This window comes from Terrapene carolina, unplaced genomic scaffold (genome assembly GCF_002925995.2).
Source record: "Terrapene carolina triunguis isolate 2854851 unplaced genomic scaffold, T_m_triunguis-2.0 Scaffold58, whole genome shotgun sequence".
NCBI classification, from domain to species: Eukaryota; Metazoa; Chordata; order Testudines; family Emydidae; genus Terrapene; species Terrapene triunguis.
The window spans coordinates 89,477,970-89,504,827 of NW_020664409.1; the positions used below are offsets into that span (position 1 = coordinate 89,477,970).

At 40.0% G+C, this 26,858-nt stretch overlaps 1 protein-coding gene across 1 annotated transcript in view; it reads right to left on the bottom strand.

The window, feature by feature from the left end:
* Window positions 1–929: 929 nt before the first annotated feature.
* The window catches only part of RAD21 (RAD21 cohesin complex component), a 35,589-nt gene continuing 9,660 nt past the window's right edge, over window positions 930–26,858 (bottom strand). The window contains exons 2-14 of the mRNA XM_024211567.3: window positions 24,804–24,974; window positions 16,157–16,286; window positions 14,775–14,874; window positions 14,352–14,458; window positions 13,013–13,216; window positions 12,212–12,337; window positions 11,904–12,026; window positions 10,757–10,980; window positions 9,852–10,011; window positions 9,205–9,356; window positions 7,603–7,752; window positions 5,913–5,996; window positions 930–2,762 (exon numbers count right to left, since the gene is read on the bottom strand). Coding sequence (XP_024067335.1) covers window positions 2,571–2,762; window positions 5,913–5,996; window positions 7,603–7,752; window positions 9,205–9,356; window positions 9,852–10,011; window positions 10,757–10,980; window positions 11,904–12,026; window positions 12,212–12,337; window positions 13,013–13,216; window positions 14,352–14,458; window positions 14,775–14,874; window positions 16,157–16,286; window positions 24,804–24,947 — 1,896 coding nt within the window. The 5' untranslated portion in view covers window positions 24,948–24,974 and the 3' untranslated portion in view covers window positions 930–2,570. The remainder of the gene's footprint in view (window positions 2,763–5,912; window positions 5,997–7,602; window positions 7,753–9,204; window positions 9,357–9,851; window positions 10,012–10,756; window positions 10,981–11,903; window positions 12,027–12,211; window positions 12,338–13,012; window positions 13,217–14,351; window positions 14,459–14,774; window positions 14,875–16,156; window positions 16,287–24,803; window positions 24,975–26,858) is intronic.

Consider the following 26,858-nt stretch of genomic DNA (forward strand, 5'->3'; position numbering starts at 1 on the left):
AGCAAAGTAAGTTGCAGTGCTAAAAATAGGAGTATGAATTTGTTTTTGGGATAGGGAGGGATGGGAACTGAGACAAAATGCATTTTACAGACAGCCTCCTTGTTTAATTTCCTAATTCTGGAATATACACAGGCAGCCATTCATAGCATGAGCACTTAAATGAGAGAGAAATACAGCATTGTTAACATAATTTAAAGCAGGGGCAGGCAAACTTTTTGGCCTGCGGGCCGCATCAGATTTCTGAAATTGTATGGAGGACCAGTTAGGGAGGCTGTGCCTCCCCAGCCAGGTGTGGCCCAGCCCCTATCCACCCCCACCCCCCTGCTTCTTGCCCTCAGACTCCCCGCCCCATCCAACCCTCCTCTCCTTCCTGACTGCCCCCCTAGGACCTCTGCCCTATCCAACCACCCCTTCTCCCTGGCCGCCCCATTCAACCCCCGTTCCCCACCCTCTGACCACCCTGACCCCTATCCACACCCCTGCCCCCTGACCACAACCCCAAACTCCCCTGCCCTCTATCCAACCCCCCCGCTCCCTGCCCTCTTACCGCGCTGCCTGGAGCACGGGTGGCTGGTGGCGCGGCTGCACCACGACAGGCAGCTGCGCACCACAGAGCACCAGGTCAGGCCGGGCTCTGCAGCGGCGCTGCCCCAGGAGCTCGCTGCTCCGCCGCCCAGAGCATTGCGCCGGCCAGGGGAGGGGCCAGGGGCTAGCCTCCAGGGCCAGGAGCTCTGGGGCCGGACAAGACGGTCCCGCGGCCCGTAGTTTGCCCACCTCTGATTTAAAGTGTTCCTTCCTAATGGCAAAAAGTATTTATATGTTTGAGGGAGTTTTTAAGAATCTTTTTAAAGAATTAACTTCTCCTCCTAATACCAAAATAAGCAACATGTCACAAAGGTATTCAAACAGGATATAGCACCAGTACATAACAGCTTGTAACAATTTTTATTAGAAAAGTTATACATACAGCATCACCTATTTTCAAGAAGATCAACCTTGAAAAGCAACAAAAAACAGACTAACAAAATGTGTAACAAGAAACTAATGACCTTTCTATAATTAAACACTCAAGTTATCTACAATGTCTTTTTACAAAGGGGAAAATCATGGTTTTACAGGCACATTATGTTGAAAATAAAGCTGCAGTAACTATTTTATACAATTTACTTTTTCAACAATTATTAAAACACGGTCATTATGTAGTCTCAAATTTTTAAAACATTCACATAATTTTACACGTGAGTATACACTGAAATTTCAGAGTCCCAAAAGAGAATCATTTCACAAAAGTGCCAACATTAAAACCAGAACTTTCAGTGTGAATAATTTTGCCCTAAAAAAGTTAAGACGTGTTTCCATAATCAACATATTCACATAATTTCTGATACTATCTGGTCCTAACAGTAAAGCTTTTATTCTTTATAGTAAAACCCAATAGGACTTATTTTGCAAAGCTGTTAAAATGTTCTGAACAGAGGAGTGTGCATTATTGGAAAATCGATACTAAAACTATAAATATATCTGAAGAGCCATTAATACACTTTACACAGCAACATTTGCTTTAAGTGTAACTGTCTGCTTGTACTATATGTTTAGTTTGCTGTCCTTTCAGTACAGGTTGTGTCTTGATTTAATTCAATATTTTACAAATGCAATCTGTTCAACTTCTCTTATGCTCATCTTCATAGGCCTGCATAATGTCAGAAAATATACAATCCAGAAGTCTGTTCTTTAAAAAAGTTTGGGGTTTATGTACAGCTCGATCAAACCTAAAGCATATTGATATTTTAAGTTTTAAATGAAATTACTCGAATTATTTGCTGCCTATTAACAGTAGCTAGCCATTATCAGTAGTGGACCGCAATGAGGTGATAAATGAAAAGGAATGTTTTGTCCAAGATGTTTTACACATGCTCTGTCCTCCTGCATAAGTAAGATCAGTTATAGGAAGTGCTTTCCATAGACATCTGTTTTCCTTTAACATCAAGGGCTACAAAATCCTACTGCAAAAATGACAAAGCAAAGTTCACATGCCAGGCACTACCATTCACATTGGCAGCTGCAAGAGACCCATGGTACCCAGGAAGAAAATAGACACAGAAATCTAGGGAAGGAAAAATTCATTACTATGAGAAGCAGACAGAACATATTAGACAAGTTTGGCAAAGTTTTTAATCAGACAATAGGTTGGCCTTTCAGGTTTACTTGTGTAGGTTAAAAATATCATTACTGAATTAAGCTAGTCAAATTATAGTAAGACATTTTCATTGTCACTCAACATTACATGCACCAATATTGCACACATCTGCTCTGAATAAAACAATCTTTATCTGGGTCCTTGAATTGCTTGTCTTGTTTTTGCAGTTGGAACTCAAGCCATCCACCCCAGCAGTGTCACTAAAAATGAAAGTGGTAAATTTAAAATACAAGAACCAAAACCAAAAGAAAACCAAGGACTTTGTACAGACAATTAAAATCTAAAATTTTCTCCAATGGTCTTGTGGGCCCTACACATGGGGCAATACATATGCACTAGTGAAATTAACACTAGCTATGATGTATCTAACCATTCAAATAATATGGAATCTGGGACCAGGTGTTGCAATGATGTCGCTGTAGGGCTCTTCTTGTGTCAGCTCTATAGCTTGCTGCTTTTTGAGTACCAAAAAACTGTAGAATTTTGCTGCCGCTTGTTTTCTGTTTGTATTTCTGCACAGCTCAAGCAAACTGATAGATTCTGCTCCAGTCTTAGCAAGAGCCCTCTGGAAAAAAAACAAACAAACACACAAAAGTTGGTTGATACCATAAACAAATCCCCCAAAATTCTACATACCCAATTATGATCAACACTGATTAGTACAGAAGTCATATATTGCAAAAGCTCAAAGTGTTTTGGCAGCTGTGGGTTTGGTGTCAAGATACTCATCACTAATGGGTGCAGGATGTTTTAATCAGCAGGAAGGGGCAGCTGTATTCAGGATTTGAGGTTCCACTTAATGTCATCCACAGCTGCTGGGGCAAGTGACTATTACTTCTCCTTGTAACTCAGTGGTTTGAGCCTTGGCATGCTAAACCCAGGGTTGTACGTTCAATCCTTGAGGGAGCCATTTAGGAATCTGGGGCAAAAATCTGTCTGGGGATTGGGTCCTGCTTTGAGCAGGGGGTTGGACTAGATGACCTCCTGAGGTCCCTTCCAACCCTGATATTCTATAATTCTAATGCATGTACCAGCTTTAAATGTCTCCTTCCTCTGCCTGGGAGACTGTCACATTGCAAAATCCAACAGATCCCACAGGAAACAGTGCCTGCCATTCATTTTAGGGGGAGGGATAGCTCAGTCGTTTGAACATTGGCCTGCTAAACCCAGGGTTGTGAGTTCAATCCTTGAGGGGGCCACTTAGGGATCTGGGGCAAAATCAATACTTGGTCCTGCTAGTGAAGGCAGGGGGCTGGACTTGATGACCTTTCAGGGTCCCTTCCAGTTCTATGAGATAGGTATATCTCCATATTATAATTATTCTCCCCCAACTCAGGATACACTGGCTCTCAAAGTAATCCCCATTTGAGCAGGGAGCACACCTGTGATAGATGCGCTACTAGTTCTGCCAGAAAGAACAATTAGAGACAGATAACACAATACACGTGAGATCAAGTAACTTCAATCCCTTGGTAGAATCCCAAGCCACTTAAAGCCATATGGTTGCCTGTGATTCGGTAAGTATTTGGGAGAAGAGGCATATTACAGTAATAAAGTAAAGGACAAGATTTTCAGAAATGACTAGAGATTTTGGGTGCCTGGATTTTTGGATGCTCAACTTGAGATTTTTTTAAGGGGGCTTGATTTTCCAACAGTGGGTACTTTTGAAAAAAATCAGACACCTATTTGGTGAGAGCATCCCAAATCACTCCTTTTTTCTAAATTGCTAGGGTTCAGGAGAATTGAGATTCTCCTAGCCAACAATACTTTTGTAATGACAAGTGACAGCTTCTGAAGAACATAAATTACAGTTAGTAGATGTACATGTAGAGAACGGCCTGCCTTACAAAGTCTATTGGATGGGAAAAGATCCACGGATAGTCAAACCAAAACAGAAGTATCCACAAAGGGGTTTGCATGAGTTTAACTAAATTAATTTTATTTCTTTAGTTAAATTGATTCAACTTATATCAGATAAGCCCTAAGGTGGAACTCTGGCATTGTATTCAGAAGGAAGTTAGGATGCTTCTGAACACCAGCTTCATCTGTGAAGAATTTAGTTAAGACAGATCACTAACGTTCAATTTGCAGAATGAGAAATCAGCGATATCAACTAAAACTTCCATGTATGAAGTGAGATCACAGGTTCAATGTGACACCAAAAGGAGCTTTTATCAGCAGCTAAAGCCACATTAATATTGCACAGGACAGGCAGGCTTTTAAATAGGGTATTATAAATGCTCCAATCCCCTCTCCCTCAAACAAATATTGAGAAAGTGGGTAATTTCTACAGACACTGAAGATAAAAGAGCTGTCAAATAAACGGAGGGAAAAAGGAATCCAGACTGACAGGTCAAAGAGATCAAGTAATGTGTGCAGGGAGCCTTTTTTGTATCAGATCGCAACAATTTTCTGCTCAAATTTGTGCAATCTTATGCCCAAATGCAAACTAGTGCTCATGTCAAGCAGCTAAGGTTCAGACAACTGATCAGAATTCCCCCCCAAGAATTATGCCTACAAAGAGATGGCTTCTGGACTGAGATGTAGCAAGGTGATTTGATTCTGGGAGTTCAGTTCAAACTTATTTACTGACCTCCCCAACAACGTTGAGAATCATATTTATTTCAACCAGGAGGACTGAGAATGTGTGCTTCTCATGAACTTTCTCAGAGAGATTTTGCTATGAGATAGTAGTAAAGTCATATGTGAATTTCTTCCATAGCTTTTAAGAGACTCTCCAGTGCAGTCTTTTCCTGGTGCTTTGTGTGGAACCAGTATTTTGTTGTTCAGAGACAGGAACAGAACTCTTATGTCCTACTCAAGATCCATCTGATCCATGTGCTCCAGATTCAGGTAGAATTCATACAAATTCACTGTCAGTTAAGTGTAACAACATCTTGACATATGGCTTTATCCCACATTTGTAGGGTCTCCTGAGACAGCAGGAATGATTTTGTTTTTCTGCAAACTGATATAGAATACAGTGACTTGACTCTCTGAATCAAGACCAACTTCAGGGATACAAGTTCTTCAAAAGGTTCCCTCAGACAGTCGCTCAAGCTTCTGCTCAACAGCAGAATGAAGGTCAGGATCTCAGCCATGTATGTGTCTGAAGTATGTGATAATGGTAGGAAGTACAGCTGTTTCTAGTATATATGATTGGGCATGAATCATCTTTTCAATGCTGAGCTGTGTTCATATGGTTCTTGGCCAATTTCACTGAGTACTGCTTCTCTTTGTGGAAGTGGTCAAGAGTGACTCCATAACTTGAGATATTTGCTAATGAAGGTTAGGAGTTCCGAATGCGGTCTGCAGGCAGCTGAAAGAACTGGAGGTGCCTCGGTTCCATTGCAGGAGCTGGTATGTGTTGCTCAGAAAACAATTAGGAATTAAGAGTTTTTGGAGTTCCTGCCTTTGCTGCAAGCCGAAGTACAGACCCAAAGGAAGGACCTGTCAGTATTCTACAAGTATCTCGCTCAACTGTCCCTCTATTGCACAATATATGAATACACATGTTTACTTTTAGAGAGTGCTTTCAATGATTTACCTAATCACAATCTACACTTTTTCTATGCTCGTTTCAAAATCAAACCTTTAAAGTATCAGTCAGGTATGTGGTGTCTACTGTCAGCCTAGCTTTTACTTGACCTCTTCATTGGTCAAAACACGCTAAACTGGTTCAAGAAGTAATTGTAAAGATAAGTGCTATATGTACCTGAAGACCATGAAGCATCTGCTGAGTTCTCTTATTCCATCTTCTTTCTTCTTGATCTTGATCACCCCCCGTACCATCTTCTTCCTGCAACCGACAAAAAATTCACACTTAAAAACACCTGTAGGCTTAGGTTAATATTTACACACAAATTGTGAAATGAAATCCATGCTTCTAGAGTTGTTTACAGCACTCCACAAGCCAATCAAGAATTAGCTGGAAGGTCACGATGGCTTGACTTACAAGGAATGAAGAAGAATGGCAACACATACAAGGAAACTGGATATCCCAGTGGGACTAAAAATAATTGACAAAAGGCTACTTGCCTGCCCTTATTGTAGGTTAAAGGTACGTTTACATAGCAATTAAACACCTGAGGCTGACCCGTGTCCAGTGATGCGGGCTTTTGCTGCAGAATTGTCATGTAGACGTTCAGATTCTTGGAGTCCCATGAAACAGGCATAGAAAAGTGATTTGCTCAAAGCTACAGAGGAAATCTGTGGCACCATTGAGACTAGAACGTATCTCTCTCAATGCCCATTCCTGCACTTCATCTACAAGAGCATCCCACCTCTCCTTATGGAGAGTAAGCTCAACTTTTAAAGGAAATGTTCTACATTCCAAAAAGAAGCACTTTCTGAAACACTGAAAATGCTAGGTAAGATTGCAAGCCAAATCCCATCTGCTTTAGTAATCTTCAAATATTTAATTTCCTTTTGCTTCAATTAATACTGTTCAAAGCAGGATGAAAACTAATTTACAGGCTGATTTGTGGCTTTCCTACTGTTCCACCATCACTGTGTTTAAGCAAAAAAAGCCACTGCCAATTGGCAAACTCAAGAATTGCAAGCTTAAGGAGATGTCCTTATTTCTAGAACTCTGATGTGATAGTTATGGGTTTTCAAAACTATGTTTTGGTGCCTGTCTGATCCTTTGCACTGTACTGCACTAAATTGTATGTACATTATTCCTCAGTGCATGCACATGGCTTTTTACATGACCACAGTGCTACATACACAACATTGTCAGTTTAAAATCTACACTGCAAAGAAGTATCTTCACCTAGGCCATACATTAACACTCAAGAGGCCACATCAAGATCAGGGCTCCTTTTCAAACACATAAGTTACAATCTTAGTTCCAAAGAATTTACAGTCTAAGAATGAATTTAATTTGTCACTTATACTCTATTTACTTTTAAATTTCTCTCAGCTTGTGCAATGGAAATCATTTAAGTCAGTTTCAGGACCATAATTATGTAACATGTGTGTTTCAAACGCCACAACAGAGTGCTTAAAATTCTACATAAGAATTTTAGATTTGTGAAAACGTTTCATTTGATCTTAAACTTTTTTTGTAAAGCTTGTTTTTACAAAATTGATCAACATTTAAAATCTGATAACACCCCTTGAAGTTCAAAATGTAACACGTATAGCTGTTAACTGTATGCCAATACCTCTCCAATCAGTTGAGCAGCTCATCAAGTCAAGCATGCAATCAGGAGTGTTCTCCATATCTCAAAGTTCTACCCTTTGTCTCACTCCCCAAGTAACCAGAAAATGCTTCCTTATCCTTTAAACTAAGTGTTTCAGCTGTCACAAGTAAAGAGATGGCAGTAAAAATATTTTCAGGAACCCCACCGAGTACTTCCTGTGTCAAATCTATAGACTGATCCTTAAGAGCTCATGCCTACCTCCTCCTCCTCTTCCTCTTCCTTCTCTTTTTCCTTCTCCTTCTCTTTTTCTGGCAAAAGTTCCAGCTCTGGTATTAGTTGGCAGATATTTTGAGGCTCTTCTGGAGGCATTTCTACAGGTGGCATTTCCAACTGTTGTAATGGCTGAGGCTTTGAGAACACACGAGACATTAAAGTTAAATGGGAGTTAACATGAAGATTTCAGCTACTGGAACTTTTAGGACTGAAAATCTTAAAGATACAATTTGGCATCTTTATAATCCCACATAATTAAACTTAATCCAAGTTTCTAATTTTCAGACACTTGCTACAAATAATCCAAGTGTTCTTTGCAAAGAAATACAACACATTTTATTTTCCTTAGCTCCCCGTAAGTACCTCTTTAATCTTAGATTCCATTAAACCTAGAAATTCTAATAAAATATTAGTAACACAAGTCTGTTTCCCAAGAAGTTGGTTTAGTACATCACCCTGGGAACTGATCTTACTACAGAGAAATATGGTGTACTTTGGATGAGAGATAGCTTTAAGACCCCCCCCCCCCCAGATAGCCAGATGCATTGCTGTATAAACCGCATTGTCAACTTATTGGGGAAATGCCTCTTCAATGCATTAAAAACTACGGTGGCATCCTCTGTGGGACAAGAGTGAGGACACTGGTATGAAGGCACTAGCTAATATTTTCAGAAGTGACTTACAAATAGGGTACTGAAGACCCCATTCCCCACAGATCGTGGAGAACTGGAAACACACTGCTTGCTAAACACTGAAGCAGAGGTACCCAAGTTATTAACTGTTCCCCATCCTTATAAATGAAGGGTGAAGACAGACAACTGAGGTTTTTCTTGCCAAAATAGTCTGCCAACAAGCAATTCTTTACACCAAGATAGACAGGAGCACAAGCAATACTATAACTGTGTGTTGCACTGAATTATATCTTGGCGAAACCTGCGTTAAATTACATCATCTATAGAGAGGTTATATAAGCAACTCTCATTGTAAGAGGTATTCTAAACATGTTAAATGCATTGGTGTCAAGTATCAGGGGGTAGCCGTGTTAGTCTGTATCTACGAAAACAACAAGGAGTCTGGTGGCACCTTAAAGACTAACAGATTTATTTGGGCATAAGCTTTCGTGGGTAAAAATCTCACTTCTTCAGATACATAGGCTATGCATCTGAAGAAGTGAGTTTTTTACCCACGAAAGCTTATGCCCAAATAAATCTGCTAGTCTTTAAGGTGCCACCAGACTCCTTGTTGTAAATGCCTTGGGACATTCTCTTTCCTTTAAATGTAAGGGCTTAGCATAGCATAGCACCAGCTTTTCCCTTATAGACCTTTTTACCATGACCTTACTGTTTTGGGGCTGGTTTTATTTTTACTCAAATTCTGTAGGACACAGTCCCAGAACCACCTTGATATGTTTCTGTGGGGTGGGAGTTGGGAGAATTAGTCTCTGCTACAAATCCTGAAAGTAACACCATTTCCTACCCACCAGAGAATGTTATCTATTTCTAGATAAAGGGATGCTATAGGCTTTCTTTGCAGAGCATATAGTCACCACTCCTGTGTAACTCACATCTTCACTGTAATCTTACTCACAGGTAATACAGGCTCTGGATCCACTTGCTGAGCCTTGCGTTTCACACCTGTTTGAGGTGGTGGGGGTGGCATGACAGATTCATCCAAGTTGGTTCTGCTGCCTTCCATCATTGATTCCTGTAGGCGGCTTGGCTCTTCCAAGATAGGTTCATCTATATTTTGTGATATTCAATACATTTTATAAATAGGTATTTTGATTTCATTGTATATAAGTAGTTTATAAATCATCACTTCTTAAACTCACACTCATCATGTCACTTCTTAAACTCACACCAGTCAACTCACAGCACCTCCAGAGTTTACAACAATTAGGTCCATATTTTCATACTCACACAGTTTTTGTACTGATTTAATTAAATTGACGCAAAAGTCAATTTAGTTAAATCAGTGGAAATGTATGTGCAGACCAGCCCTCAGTGCCCATTTAATCCACTGGACACAGCTGTCTCATGTAAGTCTGCTATATTTAGAAAAGAGATCTACCAAAGGAGTTACTAACTGTAGCAAGTTATATGAGTAATTACAAAGCCCTGTGCTTTATAACCTAAGTAAATGTTTCCCCTCTAGTAATTTAATATAAAGCACAAGTCCAAGTAAAAATTAAGCTTTGAAAGGAAGTAGAGCATGTTGTTTAACGAGTTACAAACCAATAACATCTCGCTGTTGCTGCTGCTGCTGCGGTTCCTCTCTGGGCACCTCTGGGTTTTCGAAGTCTTTAAGGAACTCATCCAAGTTATCAGCTTCTCCACCTTTCCTCCTCTTTCTGAGGTCTTCTGGTACAAGAGGTGTAAGACAGCGAGTAAAAAGCTATAAGAAAAAACAATCACTCCTGTAGACTAGTAGTTCTCTGATCTGTAGTTAACACATAAATTTTTGATATTATATTTGTTTCAGAGATGGACTTCTCGTTATGTGCCCTTGTTTTAAAAAGCTTCTTTCCCTGAATGTTTAAGAATTGTTACATATCAGCAGGCTTGGCCGAATCCATTTTTTTTTTTTTAATAGCTTCAACTAATACAGATGTTTCTTTTTAAGCATTTTTAAAATTTTATCCATTTAAATTTTTCATAGTTGTGCAAAAATGTAGTGGTCAGACAATAACTATTTAATGAAAGTAAATGCTGAGAGTCAAAAAGGTAAAGATTCATAATAGTTAAATCAAATTGTCGGAATATGTCAAAACAGACAAAGTAAATAGCCTTAAATCAAACTAAGTGGTCACACAACACTTTTCTTACTTTCACTATCTGCAAATTTCAATCAGATGAAAATATTTTTTCCTTGGCTTGTGTGGGTGGTGAAAAACACTACTGATCGACATTTACTGTTAAAAAAAAAAAAAATCTAATCCTTCCCAGCCTACATATCAGTGACTGAACTACATGCAGACTCCAGAAGTTTGTTTTCAGTTGAAGCAAGTTTTCAAAAATGTACTATTTATCAGATGCTGCCAATGCACATTTTTGCTTGCTATATAAGCTTTCAGCCTCACCCACATGATCAGTTCTTAATATAATTCATTTAAAAATAAACCTTCAGAAATCTGTATTACCTTCAATAGTCGGTTGTTCCACAAAGGCTGAGCAGGCAGAGAGAAAAGTTTTTCAACTCCTCCCGTCTCTTTCCACATCATCAATTTCTTAGTGGGAGGTGCTAAGTCCAAAGTAGTGACAATATCAGAGTAGTCACTTAATTGGGCTCTAATAGTCTTGCTATCCAGCTCTTTCACGCTGTCTACAATCAGCTTTCTCTTCCTCTTTGCTTTGGTTTCCTTGACTGTTGAAGACAAGAGAGAGGGAAACAGACTTGATACTATGTTACAGTAAAAATCCTACAGGCTCCAAGTAAATATACTGCCTAAGAATTCCCTAAATTTAAGATACACCTCTACCCCGATATAACGCGACCCAATATTACACGAATTCGGATATAACGCGGTAAAGCAATGCTCGGGGCGGGGCTGCGCACTCCGGCGGATCAAAGCAAGTTCGATATAACGCGGTTTCACCTATAACACGGTAAGATTTTTTGGCTCCCGAGGACAGCGTTATATCGGGGTAGAGGTGTAGTAAAATTTCTTAATCTATTTGGTGGCAGCACTAAATATTTGTACAGTACTTTTAAGATGTAAACTGATATGATTAGCTTTTAATGTTACACGTACTGTAAACAAGTAAATACCAGTCATTTTGCTAGCAACTCAACCATGCTACTATCCATTTTGACCAAACAACCAAGTATTTGTTTTAGTAATAACTGAACTAAAATTAGACTAACGATATTTATTTTCCTTCACGTCAGCATGAGTTGCTTCTTACACACTGCAGACAGCTATGTCCTAAATATAATTTTAGTATCAGATTTTAATTTGTTTCAGTAAGAACATAACTGTTATGTTAAATCAGACATTAGATAACTAGACAAAAAACTTCAGGTTCTGCTTTAGCAAGGGACTAAGCAAGGTTGATATTCCAATATGTGCAACTGCACTGTATATGCTCCAAGCAAGAAAACTGGTAGTGAATTTCTTGGGAAAGCAAGACAAAATCCCATGTTCTGAAAAGAAAATGGGACACACACCACTAAACTGAGTTAGCAATAATACCAAGAGATTCATTTCTACTCCACTAACTCAAGGTTTTCCTAGATCAAAAGGTCTCAAATATTTCAATTAAAGTGTTCTCAAATGGCTTACTTACCAGTGATGTCAATAGGCTCCAAAGCAAAAGCTTCTTCTTCATTTGGAACCAGTGTTGTTTGATCAGTCATAGTTGGTAACGGTTCAACTGGATCTACTGAGTCTGGGCTGTCTGGTCCACCCACTACCAAACAAAACAAAAGTTAAACATCTTGGACTAAGTTGGAACACAAAGAAAACATCACAATATATCAACAGGTTCAACACAAGCTTTTATAAACTTCAGTCCACAACGTGTTTTATTATGAAACTAAACAATTCCTAGTGATAGTTTTAAAAATGAAACTTAGTCCTAGATTAAATACTCACTTGATACGTTATCATCATCATCCAGATCATCATGGGGAGGCTGTTCTGGCATCATTACCCCACCTTCTGAGAGAGCAGGTGGGTCATCAAAGATGCCTCCATCATTATTACTAAGAAGTTTGTCATCTGAAATAGCAACAGAAGAATCAGTTGTGGTAGAGTGCATAAACAAACCAAAAAAACCCAAGTAATCAAAATGTTGTACACAGCACAGAAAACTGAAGGACTAAAGATACACAAACTATCTGAATTTTTTTTGTAGCAGTCGTGCTCCGTCAAAGGAAAAAATGTGTTGTTTTTTTTTTTAAGTGAAATCCAGCAAACAAACAATATTAAGTCAAGTTAGTTATCACACTCGTGTCTGTTTTATTAGTACACTGTTATGTTCTGACTACCCAATTATACATAATGTTTGCATGTTGCATGCAAAGCTTAAGTCTATCATGCAAGAATTCCACAGGGTTTTTAAAGTTCAGGGATCATACTAAAAAGGATCCAACACTTAACAGTCTCATTGTATAAATTTAATCCCTCCCAAGAGAGTTTCAATGAGCCAGAAGATTCACATACTAGTTTCTCTTCCACGCCTCACATGTACAGTGGAGTGCCTTGAATTTGGAAAGTGATTTAATTCAAACTGCGTATTTTAAAATAAAATGAAATGTTTACCAGGATAATTATTATTAGGCACTGTACAAACAACAACAAAACATGGCCCTTGCCCCAGAGAGCTTACAATTTAGACAGAAGACAAGGGACAGTTAATAAAACCCAGTTGCTACACTAATTTCTCAAACATACCCAATATTCCTCCATCATTTCCTTCTCCAAAATTGTCATCTTTGTATTGGTCTTCATATTCCAGGTGGTTAGCTTTCTCATTAAGATGACTGGTGCTCTGTTCAGGCTCCAGTAAAAGATTGGACGCACTGGTACTCACTAGCATGTCATCCTCAAATGCACTACCTTCTCTCATCATCTCACGATCATCCATTCCAAAATCTCCTGCAAGAATATAATTTTAGCCAAACAGATAAAGAATTTAGGTTTAAGCAAACCAACAAGCAGATCATTAATCACTTCACTTAATCTATGAAAAAATGGACCCAGTAGATAATTTTGTTCTATAATTGTAATTTCTCAGTAAGTTTTAGAGTTATTTCTGTTCACCAAAATGCAGTTATGTTTCTATAGTTTTCAACCCTTTTACAATTTATCTATTAATTACTTTTTTAAATGTAGAGTTAATGGTGGACACATTGAAGAGACTTTCTTCAGTGCTGTTTTAATTTCATAGGTTTGTTCAAAACAACTTCCTCTCTTGTCCTCCTCCTGAAGTTATCTTTCTTATGTAGAAAATATATTCTAAGCATACCTATTGAGAATGGCTTCAGTACTGCACCAAAATATTTAAAATATTCAGTTTAGAGACGTCCATTGGATCTATTCAAAGAAAAAGCTTCCTAAGCGCTAAGTTTGTGTTTAATGCACTCCCAAAAACAGATTAATACCAGAGAGGTCTATTAATCCCATGTGTAGACAACCGATTAACAGATTCCTATTTTATGGATAATATTAAACAAGCTTGGAGCACAGAAAACAATTTTAGGATATTCATATACATTTTTATCAGTTCTAAAGCACTCTGTACAACGATACACCAAGAGATATTGAAACAAAAAAATCTCAGAATACCACTTTCATCACTGCAATTGCCCCGCCACTAAGAAAAAGTTATAAAGGGGTCAAAAAGTTATTTCTGAATGCAATGAAAATAGGTAGAAAAGAGCTGCTGGTTAATGAATTTAGACTGCCACATTTAAAGAGAAAATTAACATTTCATATATTCACTTAAGCATTAATCCACCTGACAAATGGTTATTGTTGCTTCTTTACAAGCAGCAACAATTTTTTTGGCTATTAGATGACAAATTTTTTGAAAACTCATCCTATAATGAGGGTATTCACTCTTGTAAAAACATTTGACTAACACATCTAAGTGATATTTCATGTAAAATTCTCACAGTGCTAATTAACCCATTTTGTAGGATTTCCACAAGATTTGTGAAACTTTCATTTCAGTCCAAGAGCCAGCAAAACCTAACTTAGCACATATATTAAAAATATTAAAGCATTTTACCAAAGTCATTATCCTGAAGAATACTGATGTTGCCCACTTCTTCTCTCATTGTAATTTCTTCCACTCTACTCTGGTTCAAACTGAATTGTTGAGCCACATCAATATCGCTTAAATAAAAAGAACATACAGTTTTAAAAGACTTTCCTTGATTAGGAAAGCGTAAATAACTTGGAACATATTGTGACTTATTTCTCAATTTACACAATGCATTTTAAATTTAACTGTAAACCAAATAAATATTAGCATAGCAATTTGCATTCCAGGAGTTCCACAGGCAAAAAAAGTATTTCATTTTTTAAAAAGGTTAAGTATCCAATTTGAAATGGTACTTATCTGCCATTGTTTGTGTTAACTGATAAATTTAGATTTCAAATCGCTACTCCAGAAAAGCAAGCCTACTTTAGTAAGAGAAAGTAAGCTTACTCTAGATCAGGCAGTGGCTGGTCAAAATCATGAAATTCCTCAGGTAAAGTGATAGCATTGTAGGCAGCCTCTCGATTTTCCTCAGGCAAATCAACAACACCTGAAAAGGAGAACACTCAGACATAAGTTTCTATATCTTTCTATATCTACACAAAAGATAGGATTTTTTTTCAACACACTTAGTGTTGGCCTCTCTGCTCCCTTAGGTAAGACTCCCATTGTCTTCACTAACTTCAGTGGGAAAACACCAAGCCAATGGCTCAACGATTCTGAAAAATCCCACTCCAAATATTTTTGTTACAGATAAAAGTTAAATGCAATAAAGCAGGCAGTGAAATGTCACTGAAAGCCACGGCCATATACTTGAGACTCTGGATCAGAAAGGGAGATCCAAAAAAACCTAAATAAAAATGCTACATACTTCAAGTCTCATTTTTTTAAAGCTGTTTTGTGCCAGTTTTCAAAAATATGCCACTGTAAAAAAAACCTGGATTCCTAAAGTTAAATCCCCAAGGCCACATTTAGGCACATAAATAGACCGGATTCAGAAGTACTGAGCACCCAGAAGCTTCCACTGAAGTCCCGTCTGAACAATTTCAAATTGGCAAAAATTTTTTACAATTCCCACACTAAAATCAGAGATAATCAACTAAGTTACTCAACTTAAAGTTGGGTTAAAAGTAGTTTCAGGTATTAACAACATTTGTTCCCTCCTTCCCCACCTCCAAGTCTCCCTGCCAATTCTTCTGCTTTTACAATCACGTTCTCCTACTTAAATTATTTTTCTTTGTTGCTGTGTGAAACATCCACACAATAGGAGAAACTGACTATCCTAAGGAAAACAGTGATACTGAGTAGACATCAAATACTGTAACACAAAATACACATACTGAAAAAAAATATTCCTTTCAGTTACTGTAGCTTAGGTATTACTTTTACGATTGTAGACAAAATCGTTAGACACAAGGAATATGATTGTAAGATAGCATCTCTTTGAACAACTTGCTTCTATATTTCCCTTTTTCACCTCCTGCCTGCATGGCCTCTTGATACTCCACTGGTTCCAAATTCCCCTCAGTGCTTCCCAATTGCATGTGCAGCTATTTAACAAGCAGCACATCCCCATATCACCTGCTGAATAGGTCTTATTGACAAGAGTGCTGAAACCTTAGTCCAGAACACTCAACTGAAGCAGTGCTGGGGAAGAAGCAGAATTTCAGACAGTCATCTGAAAGATGGTATTTCCCTATGCAAAGTAACACAAACTTCTCTTATTCCAATAGGAGCATCAGGAATGTAAAATGGCATACGTGCTTATTAAGTCTCACTACATATTGTAATGTAACTTGTGGGGGAAAGTGTTTAAGATACATGACAAGTACCTGGACGAAAAGCCATCTTGATCTTAATGAAGGCTTCATTACAGTCTGCAAGAAGGTATTTAGCTTTCCTGTGGTAGATTCTAACAACTCCCAATAAGAGATGTCCTGAGGTTCGAAGTGCCATCTTCACCTAAAAATACATTTACTGATTGCAACAACAGGTATATCTTGTTTATATTAAATAAATAATAAAAAAAAACCACAGTACTTTCACAGGAGAAAAAAAAACCTCAGTGCAAGCCAGTCTTGCTAGAGTTTTTCTTATGATATACTCTTTTTACATCAATTTTAGGATAAACAGTAAAGCACAGCATCTCAAAGTAACTTTATACTGCAAGAGACAATATTAATCAACATGAAGTAGTTTGCAAACCCCATCCTTTCAACTAAATCTGAACAGTGATTTGTTAATTGTACTTTGTACTATTTCAAGAAATATCTACAGAAGTAATACTTAAAATAGCATATGCTGTTCAAAAAGCTTTACAATCAGTTCCCACAGTGTGATGCAGCTAAGTATTCCAATGCTATACATGGGGAAACTGTCCAACACCATCGAGGGAGACAGCATCAGAGCCAGGATCAGAATTCAGGGAATTCCTAGCTTTAAGCCCAATATTTTGACTACCACACTCTATTAGTATAGAGTGGAATGCAGGTTTAGTTTGTTATTTTTGCTTAGGGGAAAATGAAGAGAAGGCCTGTTACGTTTGCAAACGAAGGGGTATTCATTGAGTCAGCATGCCTAGTGATTACAGCAAATGCTTTACTTCCTAAACATTCAGTTTTAATTAATAAAGTTAAGTTTGAAACATGTCACTTTGGAATAAATTAGCAAGCAGCACACAAAACCAAACCCATCTCACTGCATCCTGTATAGCTCCTTCATGCCTTTGTTTCTTTGGTTAACCTTCAATCCTGCTCAAATTTGTGAACATCACCAAGATTTAATAGGTGGACAATGGGGTCCTCCTGGTCCACGACAGGGGCCCCAGGCTCTATGATAATACAAAACAAAGAACAGAACTAAACTGTACACTGAACCAGAAATAAAGTTAAAAGTGACTGCAGGCAATGAGGAAAGATTTACTAATAGTAAATCTAGAGTTTCACACCAAAATAGGAAATAAAACAGCACAGTTAAAAATTTTGGGGAGGGCACAAAGAAGCAGCTGTACCCATCACATTAAAACAAATTTGTGTTCCTCTTGTCGCCAAGTCTCTAAAACGGTTTCACTGTTATTTTTCTATGTAACCAATATTGTATTTGCTGCAGGGAAGGAGTGTGGTTGTCAAAAGATGTGGCCAGGAAAGAATATCTTCAGTGGCTCATAATCTGAAGAAGTTTGAGAACTGTGTTGACGGATAAGTGGAATAAGATTTCCCAGGAAGAATAAGTCCTAAAACTTCTAACCTCAATTTAACTGAATTATTACAGATACCCAGGCTTTTTATTACACACAATAATAAAAGCTCTTCTAAGCCTCCAGAAATCAGATAAAAACACACACACAAAAAACCCCCAAAAAACAAAAACAGATTTTAAGAATGCCTAGCTCTGAAAGTCTTACAAAAATCCTTGCAAGCCTCAAGGCACATGCATAACCCCCGTGAGTGAGCATTTCCACTGCCTTGGTTCTCATTCTCCTTTCTCTGACTCCTCCCTGGGTTGTCAAATGAGGTTCTTGTCATAACTAAGGCCTTGTCTACACTGGCAAGTTTCTGCGCAGTAAATCAGCTTTCTGCGGTGTAACTCCCGAGGTTTACACACTGCCAACCACTTAATAGCAGAACTGCGCAGTTTCTGCACACTAAAAAAAAAACCACCCCGACAAGAGGCGTACAGCTTTCTGCGCCGAGGCTACAGTGCCGCTGTGCCAATATAGACACCTGGTCGATTACAGCACTGCAACTGGCCTCCGGGAGGTCCCATAATGCCTGTTCTCGCCTCTCTGGTCATCGGTTTGAACTCTACTGCCCTGCCCACAGGTGACCAACTGTGAGCCCCAACCCTTAAATTCCTTGGGAATTTTGAAAGTCCCCTTTCTTTTTGCTCGGTAATGTGTGCAGTGGTCTCAGCGTATCTTTCCAGGGGACCATGCCTGCTCCACGGATCAGGCAATCTCCTACTCGGAGCAATGCCGAGCTGCTGGACCTCATCAGCATTTGGGGAGAGGAAGCTGTCCAGTCCCTGCTGCACTCCAGCCATAGGAATTATGATACCTATGGACAGATTTCACAAAGCATGACAGAAAGGGGCCATGACTGGGACACACTGCAGTGGATGGTCAAAGTGAAGGAGCTGCAGAACCCCTACCACAAGACAACGGAGGGAAACCGCCGCTCCGGTGCTGTGCCCACGAGCTGCTGGTTCTACAAAGAGCTGGACCCGATACTTGGTGGTGACCCCACCTCCACTGCGAAGGCCACTGTGGTTACTTCGGTGACTCGCATGCCAGTAGAGAGTGAACTGAGCCAGGAGGAGGAAATCTTGGATGAGGACGTAGAGGGGGACCCAGAGGCAGAGGACGACTCAGAGGTCAGAGATGCATGCAGCCAAGAGCTCTTCTCTACCCCAGAGGAGGCTAGCCAATCACATCAGTCGGAGCTTGGCGAAGTGCAAACAGGAGAGGAGGCCCCGGTAAGTGGCTTTGATTTTGGGAATCGCTGAAGCAAGTTGTTGGGGGCAGGAGGGTTGCAGAAAGCAGGCTTGTGTCTGTATGATGTGCGTACCACCACATGCCCAGTCTGAGCGGAGGAACAGGGTGTTTATTCACTCCCATACGTCACGGGAATCTGCCTCAGATCTCCACGAAACGCTCATGGACATACTGGGCAATCCGCGGCTGCAGGTTCTTTGGCAGAGCTGCTTTGTTTCTTGCCCCATTAAGGGTAACTTTCCCGCGCCACTCTGCCGTCACTGGGGACCATTGCTGCACACAGGCAAGCTGCATAAGGGCCAGGGCAGAAGCTGCAGTTTTGGAGAAGACCCTCCCTTGATTCCCTGCTCACCCTCAGCAGCGAGATATCTTCCATAATGAACACAGTCTGCGGAAAATGCGGGGAGAGTAATGATTATAAGGCCCCCCCCATAGTGCTGGCTCTCCCCAAGAGCCAGGTGCCCAGTGTACAGTAGGTCCTGGAACACTGATTTCCCCTACCCCCATGGTTACTCATCACTTTGGGGGGGTCTTGTGGCTCATGTGTGCTTCCGTGGGTTCAGCCAGTTAGTGAGAGGTATGTGAATAGTAGCTGTGTTTTAAATCACTGAATCAGTGGTCTCTGTGTTGCAAACAATACTGCTGCTGTAAAACATTGCATTTTGGCTTCACAGATATGACCATGGGAGCCCAGCCTCCCCTCTTTGTTATCGCCAGCTGAACAGCTGCGCAGGATTAGAAAGCGGCCACAAAAAACTAAAGAGGACTTTCTGTGTGATGTCATGATGTACTCCGCGGTGCGCCAGAACGAAACCATGGAGCTGCTCTTAAACTTTATGGAGTGCCAAGCGGACATGCTCCAGATGCTACTAGCATTGCAAACCGAGCACCTCTGCACCCACTCTCCCCTGAAGCGGCTGTCACAAAACTCTTTACCATGCTCCCCCTCAGACACCACAACCACACTCTTATCAACCTCCTGGCTCCAGTTCTGTACCCACTGGATTCCACTCCTGCCGCATCACAGTCCAGCCCTGTGGATTCCCAGTACCCACTGCACTCAACACCCATCCCTCTGCAGTTTAGTACCCACTGCACTGTACTCCAAAGGACAAGGTTGCATATGATACCTGGACATACACAAATCTTTAACCGTCCCAGGACCCCACCTCCTCCTGGGACCCTCCCTTACCCCACCCCCCCACAGTGCTGATGTGTTTTTTTGTTTGTCTCTCTACTCCAGCTGTTTTTTAATAAAAGAGTTTGAAAGCAATCTTTATTCCGTAAATTGAAAGCAAACAGAGCCCTGCAAAGCAACAGACAATTTTCTTAAACCTTCACAGTGCATCGTCTGCACCAATCACAATCACCTGCTAGCACTACAAGCACTGCACTCCCGAACATAGCAACAAATATTAGTGGCTTTCAGCTTCAAATTCAGGGTGGATAAAAATCAATGATTTAAAAAATAAATAAATAAATAAATTAGATTTTTTTAAAATTTAAATAGGTTTTCCCATCAAAAGACGTTTTATCAAAAAAATCTGATCTAAAGATAGTTTTAATTAAGATCATTATAGCTCAAAGATATCTCATCATGGAATAGGGATCATAAATTATAATTCTATAGTATGTGGCAATATATTCATGTAATGTTTAAGAAAAGTTTTGTAAATGAGTTCCAATGGTTCATGGATTAAGGACCCAATCTTATGAGGTTCCAGGGACTTCTGTATAGATTATTTAGGTTAATCTTTCTATCTACCCAATGGGACTCAGTGCTCAGTCTAGAAGATACCATCAGAGATGCCTAGTTTTGCAGTTCTCAAACTGTGGATTTGTGTCTCCAGAGGTAACATGCTTGTTAACAGCAAAATTGTTTTTAATAAATAAATAAATAAATAAATAAATAAACAAACAAACAAACAAACAAACAAATAGACGTGAGAAATAACAGGCCTCAACTCTATTGTCCCTCTGCAAATTTGTGTACACAGAGTCAATCCCTTACCTCTCTCTAAAAGTGCAAAGTTTCAAAAAGTTCAACAAATAGAAGATTGTTGGGGACAGAATTGATCTGGACAAGGAGAAGTCAGGAGATAAATGTGAAGCGAGGGACATACGCTTGTTTTGTTAAAATATTATGTGTTTGCTGTTTAAGAAAAAAATCCAGAACACTTAATGTCCTTGTTTTAGTTAAATAAAACAGTTTAAATGTCTGTCTGGTGATGTTCTCCTCCTAATACAGCATGGCAAGAAAATCCTTCAAATATTAATGATTAACCTGTTGAATTGGAGATAGTTCACCTCCCAATGACTTTATAAATATCTGCTTCAATTACCTTTGGTAAATGAAATAACCAATCATTCATTTTCTGATATAGCTGTAAAGCTAATCTGAAGTTTTCAAAATAAATCACTTTAAAATGTATAAGTGTGTTCCTTCTAAAAATGAAACCTACATCTATCTCCGAGTTGTGAAGAATATGTATTAAGGTTATAACAACCAACAAGAATGCACTTTTACGTAGAAAACCATGATTAAATCGAGTCTTCCTGACTAGTGATTTAAATCAATTTGATTTAAATCAAATCCACCCTGTTCAAATTGCTGCCTCAAGGCATCCCTGATCCTTATGGCCCTGCACTACGCCCCTCTAATAGCCCTGGTCTCTGGCTATTCACATTCAGCCTCCAGGCGCTGAGCCTCCGCGGTCCAGCCCTGAGTGAAGCTTTCATCCTTCCCTTTACAAATATTATGGAGCGTACAAACCGCGGCTATAAGCATAGGAATATTGTCATCAGCCATGTCCAGCCTCCCATATAGACAGCACCAGTGGGCCTTTAAATGGCCAAAAGCACACTCACCAGTCATTCTGCACTTGTTCAGCCTGTTATTGAACCGTTCCTTGCTACGGTCAAGGTTCCCCGTGTATGGCTTCGTAAGCCACAGCATTAAGGGGTAGGCAGGGTCTCCCAGGATCACAATGGGCATTTTGACTTCCCCTACAGTGATCTTCTGGTCTGGGAAGTAAGTCCCTGCTTGCAGCTTACTGAACAGGCCAGTGTTCCAAAAGTTGCGTGTCTCATGCACCTTTCCAGACCAGCCTGTGTTAATGTCAGTGAAATGCCCACGGTGATTCACAAGTGCCTGGAGAACCATAGAGAAATACTCCTTCCAATTAATGTACTCGGTGGCTAGGTGGTCTGGTGTCAGAATTGGAATATGCGGGCCATCTGTCGCTCCTCGACAGTTAGGGAAGCCCATTTGTGCAAAGCCATCCACAATATCACGCATGACTCTGGGCAACGTGGTCTTTTGGAACAGGATGTGATTAATGGCCCTGCACACTTCCATCAACACGACTCCAACAGTTGACTTTCCCACTCCGAACTGGTTAGTGACCGATCAGTAGCAGTCTGGAGTAGCCAGCTTCCACAGTGCAATTGCCATGCACTTCTCCAAAGACAGGGCAGCTCTCATTCTCGTGTCCTTGCGCCGCAGGGCTGGGGCAAGCTCATCACACAGTCCCATGAATGTGGCTTTCCTCTCCGAAAGTTCTGTAGCCACTGCTCATTATGCAGACATGCATGACGATGTGATCCCACCACTCAGTGCTTGTTTCCCGAGCCCAAAAGTGAAGTTCTACTGTGGTCAGCACCTCCGTGAATGCCACAGCAATCTCATGTCGTAGCTACTACGCTTGGCGAGATTAATGTCAAACTCCTCTTGCCTTTGTAATTTAAGGAATAACTCCACTGCCACTTGTGATGCGTTAGTGAGAGCGAGCAGCATATTGGTCAGCAGTGCGGGATCCATTCCTGAAGACCGAAGAGGCAGAGTGCACAGTACACAAACCGTTGAAATATGGTGCCAAAGGCGGACAGAAGCACAGAATTTGCTGGAATGCGAAGCAATGCATCACGGGGCATTGGGACAGGACCCAGGATGCCCCGCGACCCCCTCCGCCTTCCCACAATTCTTAGCAGCAGAAGAGGAAGAGATGCCAGAGTGCACCGCTCCAAATAGCGCTGCAAGTGTGAACACGCTATTGCACAAGTAGCTGACAGTGTGAACCCACAACAGTGGTTTCCCTTCAGTGCTCTCTGAGCAGCGATGTAACTCTGCCAGTGTAAACATACCCTTCAATTACAAACTCTTGTAGGCAGGGAATCAGCCTGTTCTGTAAAGCACCATGCATATCTACAGTGCTCTGATTAATAGAGGATACAGCTATTATATTTGTGTATATTTATAACTCTTGTAAAGATCATATTAGCTGCACTGAATTGACAGCCAAAACATCTGTTTAGCTGAATAAAGTGTTTATGGATATTAGGAAACAAGCTTTAGGTTTTTTAAAAAAATAAAGCTTTTCTTTAAGGCAGTGGTTCCCAAACTGGGGTTCGTGAACCCCTGGGGGTTCACGAAATGTTACAGGGGGTTCTTGGGAAAAAATTCCCTAATGGCAGACAGAGCTGTACCTAGGCACCCCGGGCACCATGGGGCCAGCAGCCTGGAGCCCCTGAGCTTCCAAGAGCTAAGCAGATCAAAGCAAGCGTATCTATCACACTGAGGAGATTTAAACTTCAAGACTCCTTATAAGAAATGGAAAGGGAGGTGGATATTTTTTGCTGATTTTATAATTAAATAGGCAGCTAGTACTGTTTTTAAAATTATTATGAAGAACAAGTTTAAACTTTGTTGTAACGTGCGTTGTTTGCCTGGACTGCTCAAGACCTGAATGCTTGTGGATGGAGGAACTCTGAGTTGGCTTCTTAAATACCTTCATGCTGTTTCACATCTGATACTCCTTGATGAAACATAGGAGCCTTGTCTTATAACAGGCTTATTCAAAGTGATACAAGCTATGAAAGTGAGATCTTGGAAGAGTGTTGCCATTTTCATAATGTATTAACAATACTGTTATGATAAATAATAATTAATAATAGTGTGGAATAAGCATGTCATAAAAACAAATGTTATATTTCCAAGATCACTGCTTTTATAATTTATACTCAGGTAAAGGAGAAAATCCCTGGAAATATTCATTTTTAGAAGCGGGTTCGCGAAACTTGACATTTTAGTGAAAGGGGTTCACAGGTTGTTAAAGTTTGGGAACTACTGCTCTAAGGCATCCAAATGTCTGTTGTCAAGTAAAATGGTTTATATTTGACTAATGTGCCACATAACCAGTCCATTTTTAGAGGTGAGTTAAAAACGAAAACATCCATGAACACATAAGACCTGAAGAATCTTCCCTCTGATTAGTAGGTATCTGGTAAGAAGAAAGTGTTCCATTCTCTCCCCCTTAACTCTGAGGTTGTGTCCTTCAGCACCTTTCACAGTTGTTCTATTGGCTGTAGCCAATACCAAGCAAAGCACCAAAGGCAACTTAGGGCCTAGCCTGGAGAAAACTGTATTCAGCAAGTAATGTTATTGTGTAGCTATCGACTACATTTTCCAACCCTTTGAACATAAAGGACAAGAAAGAATATTTAAATAATCAATCATTCTTTATTTCAATAGCTCTCAATGTCAAGCGTATTCAAATGTTACCGTAAGTCCTTTGAAAGCTATTTGCTGACAGGTACAAGATGTTTTTTTCCCTTTCCCTCTCCCACCATAAAAAATTTCTACGTATACACATGGTACGTCAAGATAATTCAGATAAAGATACTCTGTATAAAACCTATTAACCAAAGGACCAAATTTGAAACCTGGCCACTTCTTGCAAAACTATAAAATAAGAATTGAGTGAAAAGCTCAGATTATTTCTTAGAATACAGGTATTCATGGATTATTTCATACTTCATGTAAAACAATTGTGAGCACACTATTTTTCATTAAAAGAGTTAACATTTTAGAATTTTTCAGGTTAAGGCATCAGTATATTAGTTACTTCTTGTATATTGATCATGTGCTGTCGTAATTTATCTCTGCTGAACCAGCAACACTAACATCAAGATGACTGTAAAATAGATACCTTAGGTGAGATGATACTCTCCACGCTGCTCTCTAGATTACACTCGAATACATGGGCTTTGGTTAGCTTCTTATCCCAATGGGCCGCTAGCCAGATTTTGGCCAGCGGCCCACGCTTGCTCAGGACAAAATGGGCGTAGAACATTGTCCCAGCCGCCTATAAGGTGTAAACCTGTAAAGAAAAATATAATTGTTTTATATTGAATTGGGTTACTGCAAAAAAATCTTACCATATGTATATATATGCCACTTGGAGGCTATCAACATGTCTTCTTTTCAACCAGAAAGATTCTAGAATGGTTTTGTACAAGAAAAAGGACAGAAATTTTCAAGTAGAACAGAAAATGCTCCATATACCTTGAAATCTGAAAGGATTTTGTTCAAGATTGAGCGCGTTTTGCTCGTTTTTTCCCCATTGGTGGCTATATGTTTATAAGTGTAGAAGTTTACTGCATTGGAAACTTGAGCAGGTAAACTAGAAAAAAGTCACACCTACAGAAATGTGGGGCTGGAAGGGACCTCAAAAGACATTTAAGTCCATCTCCCGGCATTGAGGCAGGATTAAATATACCTACACAAACGTCTGCCAGCAATGGTCTAAGTTTAGCATCATCCTTGACCATGAACTTTGGTCTCTTATTAGACCTATCTATGATTCTTCCAAGAGCTCATTTCCCAATTCTAGTCACTAGGACTCCTCCATTGTAAAAATCTTCATTCATGCTTCCATCTCCATTCACCACAGTCTTCTACATAGCCTTATCAAGTACCAGCTATTCAGACCCCAGCACATATGGAATACTACTGACCCAAATTTTCCTCACACACAAAAAAGATCACAGTCTTTCCATCCTCAAACAGTTCCTGTATCTTTTCATTCCAAAACAAAAAGTTAAGAGCTCTACTCATTCTAAAAGCCTTCCATATGTTTATTCCAGGGGTTCTCAAACTGGGGGTCAGGACCCCTCAGGGGGTCGCGAAGTTATTACATGGGGGGTCACGAGCTGTCAGTCTCCATCCCAAACCCCACTTTGCCTCCAGCATTTATAATGGTGTTAAATATATAAACAAGTGTTTTTAATTTGTAAGGGGGGGGTCGCACTCAGAGGCTTGCTATGTGAAAGCGGTCACCAGTAAAAAAGTTTGAGAACCACTGGTTTATTCCAACCTTTCTAAAGGACTCTTATTATCTACAGCCCTTTCCCTCTGAGTGTAGCATTGTTTTCCTATTGTCCTTTTGTCTTGCTGCTGGTGGTGCAAGAGCCCACTCCTAGCAGCTTTGAGAAGGGGAAATATACTGTATTTATAAGGGACTGGTCACCATAATATGAAATAGACATAAGACTACAGTCCCATCACTAGCTTATGGGGAAAACCCATATGAACCTAATAATTAAGGTTAAGATTTTGTCACAGGTATTTTTAGTAAAAGTCATGAATGGGTCACGGGCAATAAACAAAAATTCATAGAAGCCCACAACCTGTCTGTGACTTTTACCAAAAATATTCAAGACTAACAGTCCAAGCCCTGCTGGGGGCTGACTGCCAGCCACTGCTCCAGCTCCGGTTGCTGCTACTGCAGCAGGCACAGACAGCTGCTCCTGACCCGCTGCCGTGGTGGGAGTTGAAGCCAAAGAAGTCATGGAGGTCCGCTAAAGTCATGGAATCCGTGACCTCCGACAAAAATTGCATCCTTACCAATAATTAAGTGTGTGTATTAGGGAAGCAGAAGACCAAAGCCACTAACAGGCAGCTAATCGGAAATGAGCAAGTAAGGGGAGCACGCTATCATCCTAAGAGGATGGATCCGGCTCCTGGCAAGTCCAAGCACCATCTGTCTTGCCTCTTCTATCCTTCTCTCACTGTACCTACAATGGAGGATCAAACCTATGCCTTTAAAGCTCCTATATAGAACACCTCCCCAGCAGGCACAGCATGTGACACTAGGAGCAGAGCAGTTTAATTTGATGCATCAAGCAGAGGAGTATCAATTTCTAGCAAAACTGACAATTGTCTCCTGCTGGAAAGTTTCCAAAATGCAGGGTAGCATACAGAA